Raw genomic sequence first — 20,937 nt, forward strand, 5'->3', positions numbered from 1 at the left:
ATTCGCAATTACAAGGCATGGCGAGGCCGCCCGCACTTGGAGTACTGCGTTCAGTTTTGCTCAGAGGGGATCTACGAGGATGTTGCCAGCACTCAAGCCCCTGAGTTATAGGGGGAGATTGCCCCATCTACACTCGTCCCACCTGCCCACGTTTGGCCCATGCCCCTCTAAACCTATCCTGTCCATGTTCATGTCCAAATGTCTTTTAAATGTTCTTACTGTACCTGCCTCAACTACCTCCTCTGGCAGCTCGTTCCATACACCCACCACCCTCTGTGTCAAAAGGTTGCCCCATATGTTCCTCTCACTTTATCTTTTCCCTTTTACCTTAAATCGATCCTCTGGTTCTTGATTCCCCTCCTCTGGGTAAAAGACATAGAAACATAGAAAATAGGTGCAGGAGTAGGCCATTCGGCCCTTCAAGCCTGCACCGCCATTCAATATGATCATGGCTGATCATCCAGCTCAGTATCCCGTACCTGCCTTCTCTCCATACCCCCCGATCCCTTTAGCCACAAGGGCCACATCTAACTCCCTCTTAAATATAGCCAATGAACTAGCCTCAACTACCTTCTGTGGCAGAGAATTCCACAGACTCACCACTCTCTGTGTGAAGAAATGTTTTCTCATCTCGGTCTTAAAAGACTTCCCCCTTATCCTTAAGCTGTGACCCCTGGTTCTGGACTTCCCCAATATCTGGGGAAGACTGTGCCTTCACCTTATTTATTCCTCTCATGATTTTAGATGCCTGTATAAAATCACCCCTCATCCTCCTGCGCTCCAAGGAATAAAGTCCTAGCCTGCCCAACCTCTCCCTGTAGCTCAGGCCCTCGAGTACTGGCAACATCCTCGTAAATCATCTCTATGCATTTTCCAGTTTAATGAGAGAAAATAACTGCAGATGCTGGTACAAATCGAAGGTATTTATTCACAAAATGCTGGAGTAACTCAGCAGGTCAGGCAGCATCTCAGGAGAGAAGGAATGGGCGACGTTTTGGGTTGAGACCCTTCTTCAGACCCTTCCAGTTTAATTACATTGTTCCTGCAGCAGGATGACCACAATTGAATCCAATACTCCAAGGGTGATCTGGCCAATGTCTTGTATAAGGACGGTCACGGTGGTGCAGCGGTAGAGTTTCGGCAGCGCCGGAGACCCGGGTTCCATCCCGACTACGGGCGCCGTCTGTATGGAGTTTGTACGTTCTCCCCGTGACCTGCGTGTGTTTTCTCCGAGATCTTCGGTTTCCTCCCACACTCCAAAGACGTGCAGGTTTGTAGGTTAATTGGCTTGGTAAATGTAAACATTGTCCCCAGTGGGTGTAGGGTGGTGTTAATGTGCGGGGCGGCGGCGCGGGCCCGGTGGGCCGAAGGGCCTGTTTCCGCACTGTATCTCTAAACTACACTAAACTGTAACGTGAGGTTATATGACCAACATCTATGCTCAGTACCCTGACTGGCTGATCTGGCACTCTGGTGTCAGGACCATAGCCTCCTCCTGAATGTCACAAAAACTAAGGAGCTGATTGTAGACTTCAGAAGGGCTCAACATCCGAGGACGTACACGCCACTGGAGTTAAATGGGATTACTGTGGATAGGGTGAGCAGCTTTAAATACCTGGGAGTCCACATCACAGAGGATCTGACATGGACAACACACATTGCCGCACTGGTGAGTAAGGCCTTTACCACCTCAGACAGCTGAGGAAATTCAGAGTCTCTCTGAGGATCCTTCATTGCTTCTACTCTGGGGCTGTAGAGAGCATCCTGTCCGGCAACATCACAGTCTGGTTTGGGAACAGCTCTGCCCAGGACAGGAAGGCTCTGCGGAGAGTAGTGCGTTCGGCAGAACGCACCATGGGAACTACACTCGCCCCCCTGCAGGACCTATACATCAGGAGGTGCAGATCCAGAGCAAGCAAGATTATGGGGGACCCCTACCACCCCAGCAACGGACTGTTCCAGATGCTACGGTCAGGCAAACGCCTCCGCTGTCACGCTGTGAAAACGGAGAGGATGACACGGAGTTTCTTCCCACAGGCCATCAGGACTGTTAACTCTCATATCACCAGGGACTCATTTAATTTACTGTATTAATTAATTTTTTGTGCTAAAATTTTTTCTTTCTGTTCTGTTTTGTATTTTTAGCACAATCCGCAGGCGTTGCCACTTTCATTTCACTGCACATCTTGTATGTTTACGTGACAAATAAACTTGACTTGACTGATGATGGTCGTTGTCACCACCCCATGAATCTACTGCTAAAGAATTGAAGCACGAGTGGCACGGAGGAATTGGGCCGAACCATGGAATGGAACATTTTGTTGGCCAAATTGGTGAATTAAATCCAGTAAATAAAATGAACAGAACAATCCACTGGCGAGTTGTGAAAGGCTGGTCTTAAATGGGCGCTGCCTTGGTCAAATGACGGGGAGCCACCTTCATTCTTGCCCACAGTGTGGGTGCTGGGAAACTGACGGGGGACAAAAAAGTCTGGTCTACCCCAACAGCTGCTGACGACCTTCTACCGCTGCACCATAGAGAGCATCCTAACACATAGCATCCCTGTGTGGTACCTCAGCTGCACGGAGGCAGAGAGGAAAGCTCTTCAGCGGGTAGTCCATAGAGCTCAGAGGACCATCGGAACACAGCTACCAGCCTTGGAGGGCATCTACAACACACGATGCCTCAGAAAAGCCACCAGCATCCACAAAGACTCCTCACACCCCTGCAACAGTCTGTTCGAACTTCTACCATCGGGCAGACCATACAAGGCCTTCTACGCCCGCACCTCCAGACTCAGGAACAGCTTCATCCCCAGGGCCATAGCTGCTATGAACCGGTCCTGCTGAGCCGGATGGTCACATCGCACAGTGATCCGGCACAGATCTACTTGCACTTTATTCTGTCTTAAAACTGTTACAATTTGTTTCATTGGGTTGTTTAAATTAATACTGACTAGCTAATTGATTTATTGCATCGTATGGGAGGTGCATTCCCAATCTCGTTGTACCCCTGTACAATGACAATAAAGATATATTGTATTGTATTGTATTGTATTGAAAATCAACTAAATAACACGTGCCCCACTTCCACTTTGCTGTGTGGGGAAGTATTTAAGTTTCACTTTAACTCCCCCTCCCATTCCCAGTCTGACCTCTCTGTCATGGGCCTCCTCCAGTGCCATAGTGAGGCCCGCCGAAAATTGGAGGAGCAGCACCTCATATTTCGCCTGGGCAGTTTGCAGCCCAGTGGTATGAACGTCGACTTCTCCAACTTCAGATAGCTCCTCTGTCCCTCTCTTCCCCTCCTCCTTCCCAGATCTCCCTCTATCTTCCTGTCTCCACCTATATCCTTCCTTTGTCCCGCCCCCCTGACATCAGTCTGAAGAAGGGTCTCGACCCGAAACGTCACCCATTCCTTCTCTCCCGAGATGCTGCCTGACCTGCTGAGTTACTCCAGCATTTTGTGAATAAATCGATTTGTACCAGCATCTGCAGTTATTTTCAGATATTTAAGTTTCCTTTCTGGTATGTTCAGAGCCTCCCCACTGGACTGAGGTCACCGTCTCATCCCACAGACGTGCGGGTTAGTAGATTAATTGGCCTTCTGTAAACATTGCTCTTCGTGTGTAGGGAGTGGGTGAGAAAGTGGTGGGAGGTAGAACTAGTGTGGATGGGTGATCGATGGTTGGCCTTCACTCAGTGGGCCGAAGGGCATGTTTCCTTGTTGTTTTGTTTAGTTTAGTTTGGTGCAGCTTAGAGATACAGCGCGGAAACATAGAATCATAGGGGCAGGAGTAGGCCATTCGGCCCTTCGAGCCAGCACCGCCATTCAATGTGATCACGGCTGATCATCCAGAATCAGTACCCCGTTCCGGCCCTTCGGCCCACCGAGTCCACAACGACCAGTGATCCCCGCACATTAACACTATCCTACACATACTCAGGATAATTTTACATTTTATACCAAGCCAATTAACCTACAAACCTGCACGTCTTTGGAGTGTGGGAGGAAACCGAAGATCTCGGAGAAAACCCGCGCAGGTCACGGGGAGAAGGTACAAACTCCATACAGACGGCACCCGTAGTCAGGATGGAACCTGAGTCTCCGGCGCTGGGCGGCAGCAACTCTACCGCTGCGCCACTGTGCCGTCTTGTATTTTCATTCATCCGTCCGTTCATTCAGTAAGACAAGAACGAGAACAAGAGGGAGACAGACCATGGTCGGAGGCAACTCTGATTGTGATCGGCCAACCATGAGAAAAGGACTTAGAGACTCGAGATACATGGTCAGAAGGAAAATGACCAAAGGGTTCCATCAACATCGGTGAAACAAATAAATAGCATGAATAACACTTAGATTTTTACGTTAATACAAATCATAAATGTGAGATCAGAGGTCACAGGTGTAAATGAATAAAAAGTAAACATTTACCCATAGACTGAGGATTTATATTCATTGGGCTGGCTGGACAGTCGAGTCAAACAGCACAGAAACTAGACCTTTTGGCCCAACGTCCCAACTCACGAAGGGAAAAAGTATGGAGTTTGTTCTTAAAGCAAAGTTACAACTTTAGTGAAAGAGCTGACGTATTAAAGGGATCCAAACCATTGATTTTTACTTTCTTATCACTATCTTTCGGTATTTTGTTCAGAGATTTTGTACACAAAGTGTCAAAACTTCACACAGTATCAACTTGACATAATGGTGTCCTGAACCGGTAGCAGTTTGCGCTCACAAGTTACACCCACTTCTAATCTCGAGTCAAGTTACAGAAATGTAATTTTGTTGCGTCCCGTGTAATTGCAGCTTAGACTGTGGCACACTCTTTGAGAAACTGGGGTGCTGCCTGTATGGAGTTTGTGCGTTCTCCCCGTGACCGCATGGGTTTTTTGTCCGGGTGCTCCGGGTTCCTCCCACCAATTCACCAATTTGGCCAACAAAATGTTCCATTCGATAGGTGAATTGGTGAATTGATTTCAGTAAAAAGTCGCAGATTGTCCCGATTGTGTGTAGGATAGTTCTAGTGTGCGGGGCGATCGCTGGTTGGCACGGACTCGGCGGGCCGAAGGGCCTGTTTCCGCGCTGAATCTCTAAAGTTCAGACAACCACATCCTGCTGTGGATGGCCATTAAATTGGACGGGGTGCAGACGAGATTCACCAGTGTGTTACTGAGCTGGGCGTGCGGGCTTGAGTCACAGGGAGAGGTTGGACAGGCTGGGACTGTCTTCTTTGGGGCGTAGCACACTGAGGGGTTACCTTACTGAGGTGTACAAGATCATGAGGGGCATGGATAAACTGAATGCTCAGTCTTTTCTTTAGGGTAGAGGATTCTAAAACTAGAGGGCACAGTCTTAAGGTGAGAGGGGAGATTTAAGAGGGACCTCAGGGGCAACTTTTCCACTCAGAGGGTGGTCTGTATCTGGAATGAGCTGTCAGAGGAAGATATAGAAGCGGATATAATGTATTTTAGAAGACATTCGGACAGATATGGATAGGAAGGGTTTCCTTTATGAGCGTTACTTTTTTGCTTATCTTTCATTCCTTTGGTCTATACCTCTCGGTTCCCTTTCCCCTGACTCTTAGTCCGAAGAAGGGTCTCGACCTGAAACATCACCTATTCCTTCTCTCCAGATATGCTGTCTGACCCGCTGAGTTACACCAGCTTTTTGTGTCTGTCTAAGATTTAGAGGGGTATATTTGGGCCAAATGCAGGCAGGTGGGCAGGCAGGCAATTCTTGCTATTGAGGGCATGCAGCGTAGGTTTACTAGGTTAATTCCCGGAATGGCGGGACTGTCGTATGTTGAAAGACTGGAGCAACTAGGCTTGTATACACTGGAATTTAGAAGGATGAGAGGAGATCTTATCGAAACGTATAATATTATTAAGGGGTTGGACACATTAGAGGCAGAAAACATGTTCCCAATGTTGGGGGAGTCCAGAACAAGGGGCCATAGTTTAAGGATAAGGGGTAGGCCATTTAGAACGGAGATGAGGAAAAACTTTTTCAGTCAGAGAGTTGTGAATCTGTGGAATTCTCTGCCTCAGAAGGCAGTGGAGGCCAATTCTCTGAATGCATTCACGAGAGAGCTAGATAGAGCTCTTAAGGATAGCGGAGTCAGGGGGTATGGGGAGAAGGCAGGAACGGGGTACTGATTGAGAATGATCAGCCATGATCACATTGAATGGCGGTGCTGGCTCGAAGGGCCGAATGGCCTCCTCCTGCACCTATTGTATATTGTCTATTGTGGGATCAGTCGTTTGCCAATATGGACAGCACGTTCAAGGTGGGCCGAAGGGCCTGTTTCCACGCTCTGCAGCTCCCACACACCTTAGCTTACTGGTTCAGGAACTGCCTTCCAGGTGGCTGCACTATTGGAACATGGAGGTAAACAACTGTGTTCAGAGCTTAAAATACCAAGATTACACAACCCTGCCCATTGCCTTGCGTTGTACCTGCCGCCCAGGCCTCTTGCTCCAAAGCAACTATTCTTTCGTACAAATCCATGCGGAAATGATTAATTTTGCGATGCCCCGTGCAGTGAGAGGGTAGGGGGCTACTGGTGTGGGGAAAGATTCCACGGCCCTTTTGTCTGGTCAGTGCCCAGACACCACTATGTGGCTGAGAAACCGACGGGAAGAAGAAGATCGAGATAGGGCGGCACGGTGGCACAGCGGTAGAGTTGCTGCCTCACAGTAAATGCAGCGCCGGAGACTCAGGTTCGATCCTGACTAAGGGTGCTGTCTGTACGGAGTTTGTACGTTCTCCCCGTGACCTGCGTGGGTTTTTTCTCCGAGATCTTCGGTTTCCTCCCACACTTCAAAGACGTGCAGGTTTGTAGGTTAATTGGCTTGGTAAATGTGAAAATTGTCCCTAGTGTGTGTAGGACAGTGTTAGTGTGCGGGGATCGCTGGTCGGCGCGGACCCGGTGGGCCGAAGGGCCTGTTTCCGCGCTGTATCTCTAAACTAAACTGAAAAATAAAATAGCTGGTGGTGACTGCTGTCTGGAGTCTCTAACAGCAAGTGCATGTGTACAGCCGGCCACCATCTCAGCAGGTCTCCCTACAGCACAGTGACAAGTCAGCATTCATAGGGGAGATAGATGCAGGGGGTCAGCATTGGGCAAGATGCCCACAGCTGCCTAACAGCACGAGAGATCATAGAGAGTTGTAGATATAGCCCAGTCCACCACACACTCTCCCCACCATCTACACCTCACACTGCCTCAGGAAAGCAGCCAACATAATCAAAGCCTTGTCCCACCCCGGTCATTCCTTCTTCTCCCTATTTCTGTCAGGCGGAAGGTACAGAAGCTTGAAAGCGCGCACCACCAGATAGAAACAGCTTCTTCCCCTCTGTTTTCAGGCTTCTGGTCCTTCCATAAGCTAGGGTACTGTCAGTTTCACCTCTACCCCATTGCGGACATTGGACTTTGTCTGTGGAACTGGTATACTACAATGCTGAGAACTATATTCTGCACTCTGTATCTGAATGGTGTCAGATTAGGAAAAGGGGAGGTGCAACAAGACCTGGGTGTGCTTGTACATCAGTGAAAGTAAGCAAATAGGTACAGGAAGCAGTGAAGAAAGCGAATGGCATGTTGGCCTTCATTACGAGAGGATTTGAGTTTAGGAGCAAGGAGGTCCTACTGCAGTTGTACAGGACCCTGGTGAGACCACACCTGGAGTATTGTGTGCAATTTTAGTCTCCTAATTTGAGGAAGGACATTATTGCTATTGAGGGAGTGCAGCGTAGGTTCAGCAGATTAATTCCCGGGATGGCGGGACTGACATATGATGAAAGAATGGGTCGACTGGGCTTGTATTCACTGGAATCTAGAAGGATGAGAGGGGATCTTATAGAAACATGCAAGATTCTTAAGGGATTGGAGAGGCTAGATGCAGGAAAAATGTTCCCAATGTTGGGGGAGTCCAGAACCAGGGGTCACAGTTTAAGAATAAGGAGTAGGCCATTTAGGACTGAGATGAGGAAAAACTTCTTCACCCAGAGAGTTGTGAATCTATGGAATTCTTTGCCACAGAAGGCAGTGGAGACCAACTGGATGTTTTCAAGAGAGAGTTAGATGTAGTTCTGAGGGCTAAAGGAATCAAGGGATATGGGGAAAAAGCAGGAACGGGGTACTGATTTTAGATGATCGGCCATGATCATATTGAATGGCGGTGCTGGCTCGAAAGGCCGAATGGCCTCCTCCTGCACCTATTTTTCTATGTTTCCCCTTTGCTCTATCTATTGTACTTGAGTTTGAACTGTGTATCTGGCTTCAATCAAACTTCCTCAAACTCAATTGCAACAAATCTGAAATCATCATCATTGGTCCAAAAATGCTCACCAAATCCACCCAAAACTTCATCCTCAACATTGATGGTCTCCCAGTATCCACCTCACCTCACATCCGGAATCTTGGAATCATCCTTGATCAAACCCTCTCCTTCAACAAACACATCAAACACATCACAAAGACAGCCTTCTTCCACCTCAAAAACATTGCCCGTCTCCGTCCATCCCTCTCCTCCACAGCTGCAGAAACCCTCATCCACGCCTTCATCACCTCCCGTCTGGACTACTGCAACAGCCTCCTCTATGGCGCACCCTCAAAAATCATCAATAAACTTCAATACATTCAAAACTCCGCTGCCCGTCTACTCACACACACCTCGATCCGTGACCATATCACCCCCGTCCTTTATAAACTCCACTGGCTCCCCATCCCCCAGAGAATCCAGTACAAAATCCTCCTCATAACCTACAAAGCCCTCCATAACCTGGCCCCATCCTACCTGACCGACCTCCTCCACAGGCACACTCCCACCTGCACCCTCCGCTCTGCCGCTGCCAATCTCCTATCCCCCCACATCCGGACTAAACTCAGATCCTGGGGGGACAGGGCTTTCTCCATCGCTGCTCCCACCCTATGGAACTCACTACCCCAAACCGTTAGAGACTCCCCCACACTCACCACATTCAAAACATCGCTGAAGTCTCACCTGTTCAGTACTGCCTTCAACCACTGAAGGTCACCTCACCTTCTGTCTCCTTTCTCTGTTCATTTATTTATTTACTTATTTATCTATTTATTAATTTCCCTATGTTCTCAAAATCTCTGTAAAGCGTCTTTGAGTATATGAAAAGCACTATATAAATAAAATGTATTATTATTATTATTATTATCTGTACACAGTATATCTGACCTGTTTGGATAGTATGCAATAAAAAGCTTTGCACTTTAGCTCGATACACTTTAGACTTTAGAGATACAGCAGGCCCTTCAGCCCACCAAGTCCGTGCCCACCAGCGGTCATTTGGTACACCACCACTATCCGAAACACTAGCGACAATATATAATTTTACTGAGGCCAATTAACCTACAAATCTGCACGTCTTTGGAATGTGGGAGGAAACCAGAGCACCCGGAGGTCACGGGGAGAACGTACAAACTCCGTACAGACAGCACCCATAGTCAGGATGGAACCCGGGTCTCCGGCGCTGTGAGGCAGCAGCTCTACCCGCTGCACCAGTGAGCCGCCCTACGCGTGACAATAGAAACCCTAAAAGCTCATCCCAGCAAGAGTCATCGATTCTGGATAAAAGTCGGCATTTTATGAATAATTCAAACAAAAATCAGTGCGTCATCTTGGCCAAAAGACCACAATCTATGACTTTACTTAACAAAAATAACTCGGTAGATGGAGGGGAAGGAATTTGTACACATTATGCCATCGACTATCCAAAGTACATTTGAAAGGGTCAAAGTCAGTGGTTCAGGCCCAGACTGCACTCAGCAACCTGTTGGTAAAATGGTTTGCATTTTTTTCATAGCTAAGATTCTTGGTCTCGAACCATAAAAATTAAGGGGCACTGTGCTACTAACATCTCTTTGTTCTGCGTTCAAAGTACATGCCTTGCATTGCTGGAACTCTTGTGGAATGTTTTTGAAATGTTTGATTACATTTCTTACATTAATCTTTCCTCTGTTTTGTTTTTAAGTCCTCAGTTCAGTTTAGGGATACAGCACGGAAACAGGCCCTTCGGCCCACCGAGTCTGCACTGACCAGCGATCCTCGACATTAACACCACCGTACACACACTGGGGACAATTTACGCTTACACCAAGCCAATTAACCTACAAACCTGCGTGTGGGAGTGTGGGAGGAAACCGAAGATCTCGGAGAAAACCCATGCAGGGGAGAACGTACAAACTCCGTACAGACGGCGCCCGTAGTCAGAATCGAACCTGAGTCTCCGGCGCTGCATTCGCTGCAAGGCAGCAACTCTACCGCTGCGCCACCGTGCCAGTAAGGCTGGGACTGTTTCCTTTGGAGTGTAGGAGGCTGAGGGATGGCCTTGTTGAGGTGCACAAGATCTTGAGGGACATGGATAAAGTGAACACTCACAGTCTTTACCACAGGGTAGAGGATTCTGAGGGCACTCACCTATGGTGGAAAGAAGAGAGATTTACAGGGGCAACTTTTTCCACTCAGAGTAGTCTATACCTGGAACAAGCTATGGAAGGGGATCAGATTATGATTTTTAAAAGACATTTGGATAAATATATGGATCGGAAGGGTTTAGAGGGCTAGGGGCCAAATGCAGGCAAATGGGACCATACTAGTAGGCCAACTTGGTCAACATGGACAAGGTGGGCCGAAGGGCCTGTTCCCGTGCCGTGCAGCTCTACGGCATGAAAGGCAACAGATTAATGTGACCTCCGTCCCTCTCGCATTACCTTGCTGTACATGTATCTCAGCATGAAGTCCAGGAGAAACGATTTTCCTTTCCGGAAGGCTCCAGCGACAGACAGGGCGACCACCTCTCGGTCCCGCACCTTCGCGGAGAGGAGGATTCTGTTGAGGGCCTCTTCGTCCAGCTGGAAGGTGTGGTCGTCGTTGATCAGGAGGATCTGCACTGGTCTGGGCCGCTGGTCCGTCTCCTCGTCCGGCGTCCAGCTGAAGCTGCCCTCCGAGAAACCCCCTGGGAACAACCATTCCACACATCAGTCACAGCTCACCCCCTTCACAAACGTAAAACACAGCACACAGTACCACAACTAAACTCACCGTTAAACCTGGCAAACTATCACAGCAAGTTGACCACACCAAACCCGGTTTAGAAATATACTAGACCATGTGGACCCGTTGGGCCCAAACCTCTCCTGCATTGGTGCAGCACCCTCCCCCCTCCCTCTGACCCTCCCCCTCTCCCTCCACACCCCTCCCCTCCCCCCCACTCCATTCCCCTCAACACCCCTTATCCTTATCCTCCCCCTCCCCTCCCCTCCCTCCTCCCCCTCACTACCCCCTCCCTCCCTCCTCCCCTTCACCCCCCCTCCCTCCCTCCCTCCACCCCCCCTCCCTCTCCTCTCCCCTCCTCCCTCCCTCCCTTCCCCTTCCCTCCCCCCCCCCCACTCCATCCCCCTCAACCCCCCATATCCTCTCCCTCCCCCTCCCTCCCTAGGAGATAGATTTAAACTTTAAAATGTGAATAACTTTAAAAACATAACACCGATTTCAATGAAACATCTTCCATTAGCACCAAAGTGACGACGGTGAGTAAGGTGGGCCTAAAATTGTCGCGCTATCGTGCACCGTTTTGGCTGTAGTTCAGGAACAAACAAACAAACAAACGAGAGTTTTAGTATATAGATAACTAAAACGTTAGTCAAAGAATTGGTTGAGGAGTTAATGTATTTAATAAGTATAGAAAATATAGAAAATAGGTGCAGGAGGAGGTCGTTCGGCCCTTCGAGCCTGCACTGCCATTCATTGTGATCATGGCTGATCATCCACAATCAGTAACCCGTGCCTGCCTTCTCCCCATATCCCTTGATTCCATTAGCCCCTAGAGCTCTGTCTCACACTCTTTTAAATTCATCCAGTGAATTGGCCTCCACTGCCTTCTGTGGCAGAGAATTCCACAAATTCACAGCTCTGGGTGAAAAAGTTTTTTCTCACCTCAGTTTAAAATGGTCTCCACTTTATTCTTACACTGTGGCCCCTGGTTCTGGACTACCCCAACATTTGGAACATTTTCCCTGCATCTAGCTTGTCCAGTCCCTTTATAATTTTATACGTTTCCCTCTCAGCCTTCTAAATTCCAGTGAATACAAGCCCAGTCTTTCCAATGGCAGTCCTGCCATCCCAGGGTTTAACCTAGTGAACCTACGCTGCACTGCCTCAATAGCAAGGATGTCCTTCCTCAAATTAGTAAATTTGTCTTTCTCTGCATTTAGTGGGGAGGGTATTCTACAACTCGAGGACTTAAGAAGATACATTTAAGAGGGACCTCAGGAACAACTTTTTTATTCAGTGAGTAGTCTGCATCTGGAACAAGCTGCCAGTGGAAGATATAGAGGCGGACACAACTGCAAATTTAAAAGACATTTGGATGATTATATGGATAGGAAGGGATTGGAGGGATATGGGCCAAATGCAGGCATTCTGGTCAGTATGGACATGATGGGCCGAACAGCCTGTAGACATGCTATACGGCTCTGCGACTCCATTTCTGTATGATAGAACCTATTGCAGAAACATCTTTGAACATACCAATAATTCCTCCCTAATTGAGAGGAATAGATCGGGTGGATGCACAGAGTCTTTTACCCAGAGTAGGGGAATCGAGGACCAGAGGACATAGGTTCAAGGTGAAAAGATTTAATAGGAATCCGAAGGGTAACTATTCCACACAGAGGGTGGTGGGTGTATGGAACAAGCTGCCAGAGGAGGTAGTTGAGGCTGGGACTATCCCATAGTTTAAGAAACAGTTGGACAGATACATGGATAGGACAGGTTTGGAGGGTCATGGACCAAGCACAGGCAGGTTGGACTAGTGTAGCTGGGACATTGTTGGCCGGTGTGGGCGAGTTGGGCCGATGGGCCTGTTTCCACACTGTATCACTCTGTGACTCTGTGAAGGGCCTGTTCCCACACTGTATCACTCTGTGACTCTTTGAAGGGCATGTTCCCACACTGTATCACTCTGTGACTCTATGACTTTAATTGTAGATTTTTGTGCTCAAAAATCACAGTTTTGACTTCTCTAATGCTTTTGCAATGGGAAGGTATGACATTTGGTCGGATTATCAATTTGCGGACATGTTTGTGCAAGAAGTATTCTGCCGTGCTGAGCGGGCAGCGTGTTCTATGCTGGTCACATTGGCTGGGATGCTTCTAGAAGATTCCGTACTGTGGCCCCCTTCCCCCTGTCCAGCCACAGCCCTGTGACGGTGCCCACAGCTCTCCAGACTGATCAGCGAGCGATGGGCCAGCTGACTGCTGCTTCTCGGTTTCAGTTCCATTTATGACAATCACGTGCACCGAGCTTTCGTTGTGTGCTAACCACTCCGCAGAAAGACAATATTGCACCTCCTCCAACCTCATCTACTATATCCGCTGTTCCAGATGTGGACTCCTGTATATTAGCGAGACCAAGCACAGACTCGGCGATCGTGTCGCTGAACATCTCTGCTCAGTCCGCCTGAACCTACCTGATCTCCCGGTTGCCTTGAACACTTTAACTCCCTCTCCCATTCCCACTCTGACAATGGAGGAGGCCCAGGACAGAAAGGTCCAGCGCAAATTGGAGGAACAGCGCCTCATATTTCGCTTGGGCAGCTTACACCCCAGCGGTATGAACATTGACTTCTCTAACTTCAAATATCCCTTGCTTTCCCTCTCTCTCCATCCCGCTCCACCCTAGTTCTCCGACTAGTTTCACTGTCCTCCTGATTAATTTTACTGATTGTCTGCCTCGTTGTCAGCTACCCCTCAGCCAACAATGAACCATCTACAATTTTTTGAGCATTGTCTGCTTTGATGTCTCGTTTTCACACCAGACCCTTCCATATCTCTACATCTCCTTCTCCCCTCACTCTCGGTCTGAAGAAGGGTCTCGACTCGAAACGTCACCCATTCCTTCTCTCCACAGATGCTGCCTGTCCCGCTGAGTTACTCCAGCGTTTTGTCTTTCCTCTGATCGCCTGCCGTGGTGGGAACTGAGGTGGGGAAAGGCTGGAAGGCTGGAGCCTTTGGACAGAAGTCGGTGAAGCAGGAAAGGTCAGGTGGTCGTCTATTGAGGGTGGCACCAGGCTGACGATACTGGAAACAGGGTGAGAAGAAGTGTAGTCCAGATAGCTGTGCGAGTCAGTGGGTTTGTAATAAATGTCCGTCACTAGTGTGTCTCCTGTGATGGAGATGGCGAGGTCCAGAAACGGGAGGGAGATGTCGGAGATAGTCCAGGTATATTTAAGGGCAGGATGGAAATTGGAAGTGAAGTGTATGAAGTCAGCGAATTCTGCATGGGTACAAGAGGTAGCACCAATGCAGTCGTCGATGTAGCGGAGGTAGAGTTCGGGGATGGGGCCAGAGTACGTCCGTAACAGGGATTGTTCGACATACCCGACAAAGAGGCAGGCGTAGCTAGGGCCCATGCGAGTGCCCATAGCTACGCCTCTGGTTTGGAGGAAGTGGGAGGAGTCAAAGGAGAAGTTGTTGAGGGTAAGAACCAGCTCTGCTAGGCGGAGGAGAGTGTTGGTAGATGGGGATTGGCTGGTTCCACGGTCGAGGAAGAAACGGAGGGCTTCGAGACCATCCTTGTGGGGGATGGAAGTGTAGAGTGACTGGACATCCATGGTGAAGATGAGGGAGTGGGAGCCTGGGAACCGGAAGTTATTGAGGAGATGGAGAGCGTGTGAGGTGTCTTGGACGTAGGTGGGGAGGAATTTAACCAGGGGGGATAGGATGGAGTCGAGGTAGGTGGAAATCAGTTCAGTGGGACATGAGCAGGCAGAGACAATGGGTCTGCCGGGACAGTTCTGTTTATGGATTTTGGGTAGGAGGTAGAATCGGGGCGTGAGGGGCTGGGGAACTATAAGTTTGGAGGCATTGGAGAGTAGAGAGCCGGAGATGATGAGGTCCGTGATGGTGCTGATGATAAAGGTCTGGTGTTTGTCGGTGGGGTCATGTTCCAGGGATAGGTAGGAAGAGGTGTCTGAGAGTTGTCGTCTGGCCTCGGTCCAGTAGAGGTCAGCACGCCAGACTACCACAGCACCTCCCTTGTCAGCAGGTTTGATGACTAAGTCCGGGTTGTTGCAGAGTGAGTGGAGAGGCTGCACGTTCAGGAGGGGAGAGGTTAGAGTGAGTCAGGGGAGTGGAGAATTTGAGGTGGTTGATGTGCACACAGACACAAGCAGGTTCCACAAACCGAATGTGTTTTCAGTGCAAACAGAGAGGGAGCATTTATAACCCAGTTACCACGGCAACCGCCTGCATTATCAGAGGTGAACGTGACCTCTCACCGCCAATGGACGTGACCTCAGCACTGTACATAATGGCCAGATCATCGCTGGAGTCAGCCCAGAGAATCCATGCACATCAACACACGGCCATCTGTGCAAACATAGGTGGGAAGCTAGCATGGGAAATAGCATGGGAGGCTAGCATGGGAAATAGCATGGGAAGCTAGCATGGGAAATAGCATAGGAAATAGCAATGGAAGTTAGCATGGGAAATAGCATGGGAAATAGCATGGGAAATAGCAATGGAAGCTAGCATGGGAAATAGCATGGGAAATAGCAATGGAAGCTAGCATGGGAAATAGCATGGGAAATAGCAATGGAAGCTAGCATGGGAAATAGCATGGGAAATAACATGGGAAGCTAGCATGGGAAATAGCATGGGAAGCTAGCATGGGAAATAGCATGGGAAGCTAGCACGGGAAATAGCATGGGAAATAGCATGGGAAGCTAGCACGGGAATCTCCCCTCCAACCCCCACCTGCTCCCACTGGCTTCACAATCCATGCCTCTGTAAACCTGGCTCACACCTTCTGTTCTTACCTCTGTTCTTTGTTGCAACATCTGCCCTTCAGAAAATCCCTCGCCTTTTGTTGACTTTTTATCTGCCATTCTATGTCCTGCTTCTCCCCTTTTCCAGCTTTCTTCTCCCTCCACACCTTCACAGTCTGAGGAAGGGTCTTGACCCAAAACGTCACCCATTCCTTCTCTCCAAAGATGCTGCCTGTCCTGCCTCTACTTCCTGAGAAAGACTAAGGAGGAATGGGTGACGTTTCGGGTCAAGACCCTTCCTCAGACTGTGAAGGTGTGGAGGGAGAAGAAAGCTGGAAAAGGGGAGAAGCAGGACATAGAGGTGTACGGTTGAGAGCACAGTGACTGGTTGCATCACCGCCTGGTTCGGCAACTTGAACGTCCAGGAACGCAAAAGACTGCAAAACGTTGTGAACACTGCCCAGTCCATCACCTGCTCTGACCTCCCCACCATCAAAGGCATTTACCGGAGTCCCTGCCTCAAAAAGGCAGCCAGCATCATCAGAGACCCACACCACCCTGGCCACACACTCATTTCACCACTGCCATCAGGAAGAAGGTACAGGAGCCTGAAAACTGTAACGTTCAGGTTCAGGAACAGCTTCTTCCCTACAGCCATCAGGCTATTAAACACTACAACCTCAAATATGCTCTGAACTACATAGACTATTATTATTATAATTTAGAGTGTACTATGTTTACATATTCTGTTGTGCTGCAGCAAGCAAGAATTTCATTGTTCTATCTGGGACACACGACAATAAAACACTCTTGACTCTTGAGTTACTCCAGCATTTTTTGTCTGTCTTCGGTTTACACTAGCATCTGCAGTTCCTTCCCACACATGGGTATTTATTCACAAAATGCTGGAGTAACTCAGCAGGTCAGGCAGCATCTCAGGAGAGAAGGAATGGGTGACCACAGCCACATCTGCTTTCTTGGGACTTGCCTGTGCCTCCATCTATTTGTGAATAAATACCTTCGATTTGTACCAGCATCTGCAGTTATTTTCTTATACTACCTATTATTCCTCCACATGGGAATCAGTTACACTGGATGAGCCATGATCACAATGAATGGCGGTGCTGGCTCGAAGGGACAAATGCACCCATTTTCTATGTTTGCTATGCTGCCTGACCCATTGAGTTCCTCCAGCACTTTGTGTTTTACCCAAGATCCCAATATCTGCCGTTCCTTGAAATTTTCTGTTGACATTTTCAAATTCTTTCCACTACCCAATCCCCAAATTAATCTTCAAACCATGAATATAGGATTCTGAAGAATCCTACTCAGTCTGAAGAAGGGTCTAGAACATTCAAATACTGGAGGGCACAGGTTGAAGGTGAGAGGGGCAAAGGTTAAAGGAGATGTGGGGGGCTAGTTTTTTCACACAGAGTGGTGGTGGAGGCCTGGAACGCATTGCCTGGGGTGGTGGTAGAGGTATATACGATAGTGGCATTTAAGAGGCTTTTAGACAGGCGCATGGAGGTGCAGGGGATGGAGGGATGTGGATCATATGCAGGCAGATGAGACCAGTTTAACGTGGCATCATGTTCAACACAAACATTGTGGGCCGAAGGGCCTGACTCCCTGCTGCCCTACGATCGATGTGTCACTCTGGAAGATGCTCCCGTAATAATTTAGCATTGTCAATTACAAAATAAATAGTGCAAAGATGTCCATCCTTCCAGCAGTATCAACATTGACTTTTCCCACTTCAGGCAGTCCCTGCTTCCCCTCTCTCCATCCCCCTCCCCCTTCCCAGTTCTCCCACCAGTCTTCCTGTCTGACTACATTCTATCTCTGTCCCGCCCCCTCCCCTGAAGAAGGGTCTCGGCCCAAAACGTCACCCATTCCTTCTCTCCTAGATGCTGCCTGACCCGCTGAGTTACTCCAGCATCTTGTGGTACCTTGGGAGAACTAAACGTCTTTATTGATGGGGTTCAGGGCTGTGAGCCTGGCGTGGGGTGCTTTTGCCCCAGGGTGATTTGTGGGGAGGAGGGGGGGCGAGAGAGGGCAGGAGGGGGCGAGAGAGGGCAGGAGGGGGCGAGTGAGGGCAGGACGGGGGCGAGAGAGGGAAGGAGGGGGCGAGAGAGGGAAGGAGGGGGCGAGAGAGGGCAGGAGGGGGCGAGAGAGGGCAGGAGGAGGGCGGGAGAGGGCAGGAGGAGGGCGGGAGAGGGCAGGAGGAGGGCGGGAGAGGGCAGGAGGAGGGCGGGAGAGGGCAGGAGGAGGGCGGGAGAGGGCAGGAGGAGGGCGGGAGAGGGCAGGAGGGGGGCGGGGAGGGCGGGGGAGGGCAGGAGGAGGGCAGGAGGGGGGCAGGAGGAGGGCAGGATGAGGGCAGGAGGAGGGCAGGAGAGGGCAGGAGGAGGGCGGGAAAGGGGGGCGAGAGTTGGCAGGAGGGGGCGAGGGAGGGGGGCGAGAGATGGCAGGAGGGGGCGAGAGATGGCAGGAGGGGGCGAGAGAGGGCAGGAGGGGGCGAGAGAGGGCAGGAGGGGGCGAGAGAGGGCAGGAGGGGGCGAGAGAGAGGGCAGGAGGGGGCGAGAGAGGGCAGGAGGGGGCGAGAGAGGGCAGGAGGGGGCGAGAGAGGGCAGGAGGGGACGAGAGGGCAGGAGGGGGCGAGAGAGGGCAGGAGGGGGCGAGAGAGGGCAGGAGGGGGCGAGAGAGGGCAGGAGGGGGCGACAGAGGGCAGGAGGGGGCGACAGAGGGCAGGAGGGGGCGAGAGATGGGCAGGAGGGGGCGAGAGAGGGCGGGAGGGGGCAGGAGGAGGGCAAAAGAGGGCGGGAGGAGGGCGGGAGAGGGCAGGAGGAGGGCAGGAGGAGGGCGGGAGAGGGCAGGAGGGGGGGCGGGAGAGGGGGGCGAGAGATGGCAGGAGGGGGGCGAGAGATGGCAGGAGGGGGCAAGAGAGGGCGAGAGGGGGCAGGAGATGGGGGCGAGAGAGGGCAGGAGGGGGCGAGAGAGATGGCAGGAGGGGGCGAGAGATGGGCAGGAGGGGGGTGAGAGGGCAGGAGGGGGAAGGGGGCAGGAGGGGGGAAGGGGGCAGGAGGGGGGGGCCGAGGGGGCAGGAGGGGGGGGCCGAGGGGGCAGGAGGGGGGGGGGCGAGGGGGCAAGAGGGGGGGGGGACGAGGGGGCAGGATGGGGGGGAGGGGGCAGGAGGGAGAGGGGGCAGGAGGGGGGGGGCGAGGGGGCAGGAGGGGGGGCGAGGGGGCAGGAGGGGGGGGCGAGGGGGCAGGAGGGGGGGGGCGAGGGGGCAGGAGGGGGGGGCAGGAGGGAGAGGGAGAGGGGGCAGGAGGGAGAGGGGGCAGGAGGGAGAGGGAGCAGGAGGGGGCGAGAGGGGGCAGGATGGTGGGAGGGGGCAGGATGGGGAGAGGGGGCAGGAGGGGGAGGCTCGGGGAGGGGTGGCCGTTCTGTACTCCGGGCCGAGCTGTGTCCGTCACCCAGTCCCGGCCTCTCTGCCCTCCTGCCCTGCCACACAATCTGATGCTGACCGCGGCTCCCTCCCACCTCCCCCCGCCCGGCCCCGACCCTCCTCTCCCCACCCCTCATCCCCCTTGCTCTCCAAATCACCCCCTCTCTCCCCTCCCTACATCCCACCCTCTCCCCCCCCCTACATCCCACCCTCTCCCCCCCCTACATCCCACCCTCTCCCCCCACCTTCTTGCTCATCTCTCCTCTCCCTTTATCCTCCCTTTATCCCCCCTCTCTCTCTCCCCCTCTCTCTCTCTCCCCCGTGTCCCGCCCTGCCCTGCCCTTTGTGAGTGAGGTGCCGCACTCACCCCAGCTGTCCCTGTCGCCCAGGGTCTTGGCCGCTCCTCTCCGGGCCATTGTGTCGGCGGCGGCCGGGCTGGTCCCGGGGCGGGGGTGACTGTGCGGGTACAGTACAGCGTCCTGGTCCCGGGGTGGCGCTGCTGGGGGCGACGGTGCGGGGTACAGTGAGTGTCCCTGTTTGGGGCTGGGGGTGACGGTGCGGGTACAGTACAGTGTCCTGGTCCCGGGGTGGCGCTGCTGGGGGTGCGGGTACAGTCAGTGTCCCGGGGTGGCGCTGCTGGGGGCGACGGTGCGGGTACAGTGAGTGTCCCTGTCTGGGGCTGGGGGTGACGGTGCGGGTACAGCACAGTGTCCTGGTCCCGGGGTGGCGCTGCTGGCGGTGCGGGTACAGTCAGTGTCCCGGGGTGGCGCTGCTGGGGGCGACGGTGCGGGGTACAGTGAGTGTCCCTGTCTGGGGCGCGCGTTGACGGGGCCGCAGCTTCTCTCCGCCTTCCCCGGGCCCGAGACCCGCCCGGCTGTCAGCGGCGGGGGCGCGCACTCGCTCCCACACTGGCGGCGGGGGCGCGCACTCGTCAGGCCCGCGACTGTCGGGGGCGCGCATACGTCCGGCCGCGGATTGGCCCCGGCAGTGACGGTGACACAAAGGGTGACAGACCCGCCCCCCAGGGGCGGGCATTGTCCCACACACCCCAATGTGTACACAGACCCCGCTCACACACCATGGTGTGTACACAGACCCCGCTCACACACCATGGTGTGTACACAGACCCCACCCAGGGCTTTGGGGATGTGTACACAAACCCCACCCACAGACTGGGGTGTGCACACAGACCCCACCCAGGGCATGGGCAGTTTCCAGGTGTGTAGGACATGGGCAGTTTCCAGGTGTGTGTACAACAGACCCCACCCAGGGACAAGCTATGTCTGTGGGGCTGTGAGGCAGGGACATGAACCACATCCTTGTTTATCTCAACGACTTGGATGAGAATGTATCAGGCATCTATATACCAAAACTCGTTTGTTTGTTTGTTCCTGAACTACAGCCAAAACGGTGCATGATAGCGCGACAATTTTAGGCCCACCTTACTCACCGACTAATGGAAGACGTTTCATTGAAATCAGAGTTATATTTTTAAAGTTATTCACATTTTAAAGTTTAAATCTATCTGCTAGGGAGGGGGGGAGAGAGGATAAGGGTGGTTGAGGGGGATTGGGGGGGGAGAGGGTGCTGCACCAATGCAGGAGAGGTTTGGGCCCAACGGGTCCACTTGGTCTAGTGATTAGTAAATTTGCAGATGATACCAATGTGGGTGGTATTGTAGGTAGTG

At 51.8% G+C, this 20,937-nt stretch overlaps 1 protein-coding gene across 2 annotated transcripts in view; it reads right to left on the reverse strand.

Moving 5' to 3' along the window:
• atl1 (atlastin GTPase 1) overlaps positions 1-20,165 on the reverse strand; it is a 91,013-nt gene extending 70,848 nt beyond the window's left edge. Inside the window, exons 1-2 of one of the 2 annotated variants that reach the window (XM_078406073.1) lie at positions 19,618-20,165; positions 10,748-10,992 (exon numbers count right to left, since the gene is read on the reverse strand). In XM_078406073.1, coding sequence (XP_078262199.1) covers positions 10,748-10,992; positions 19,618-19,666 — 294 coding nt within the window. In that variant the 5' untranslated portion in view covers positions 19,667-20,165. The remainder of the gene's footprint in view (positions 1-10,747; positions 10,993-19,617) is intronic. The other variant, XM_078406072.1, reaches the window with a different exon arrangement.
• Between the last annotated feature and the right edge of the window lie 772 nt (positions 20,166-20,937).

Source organism: Rhinoraja longicauda, chromosome 10 (genome assembly GCF_053455715.1).
Source record: "Rhinoraja longicauda isolate Sanriku21f chromosome 10, sRhiLon1.1, whole genome shotgun sequence".
NCBI classification, from domain to species: domain Eukaryota; kingdom Metazoa; phylum Chordata; class Chondrichthyes; order Rajiformes; family Arhynchobatidae; genus Rhinoraja; species Rhinoraja longicauda.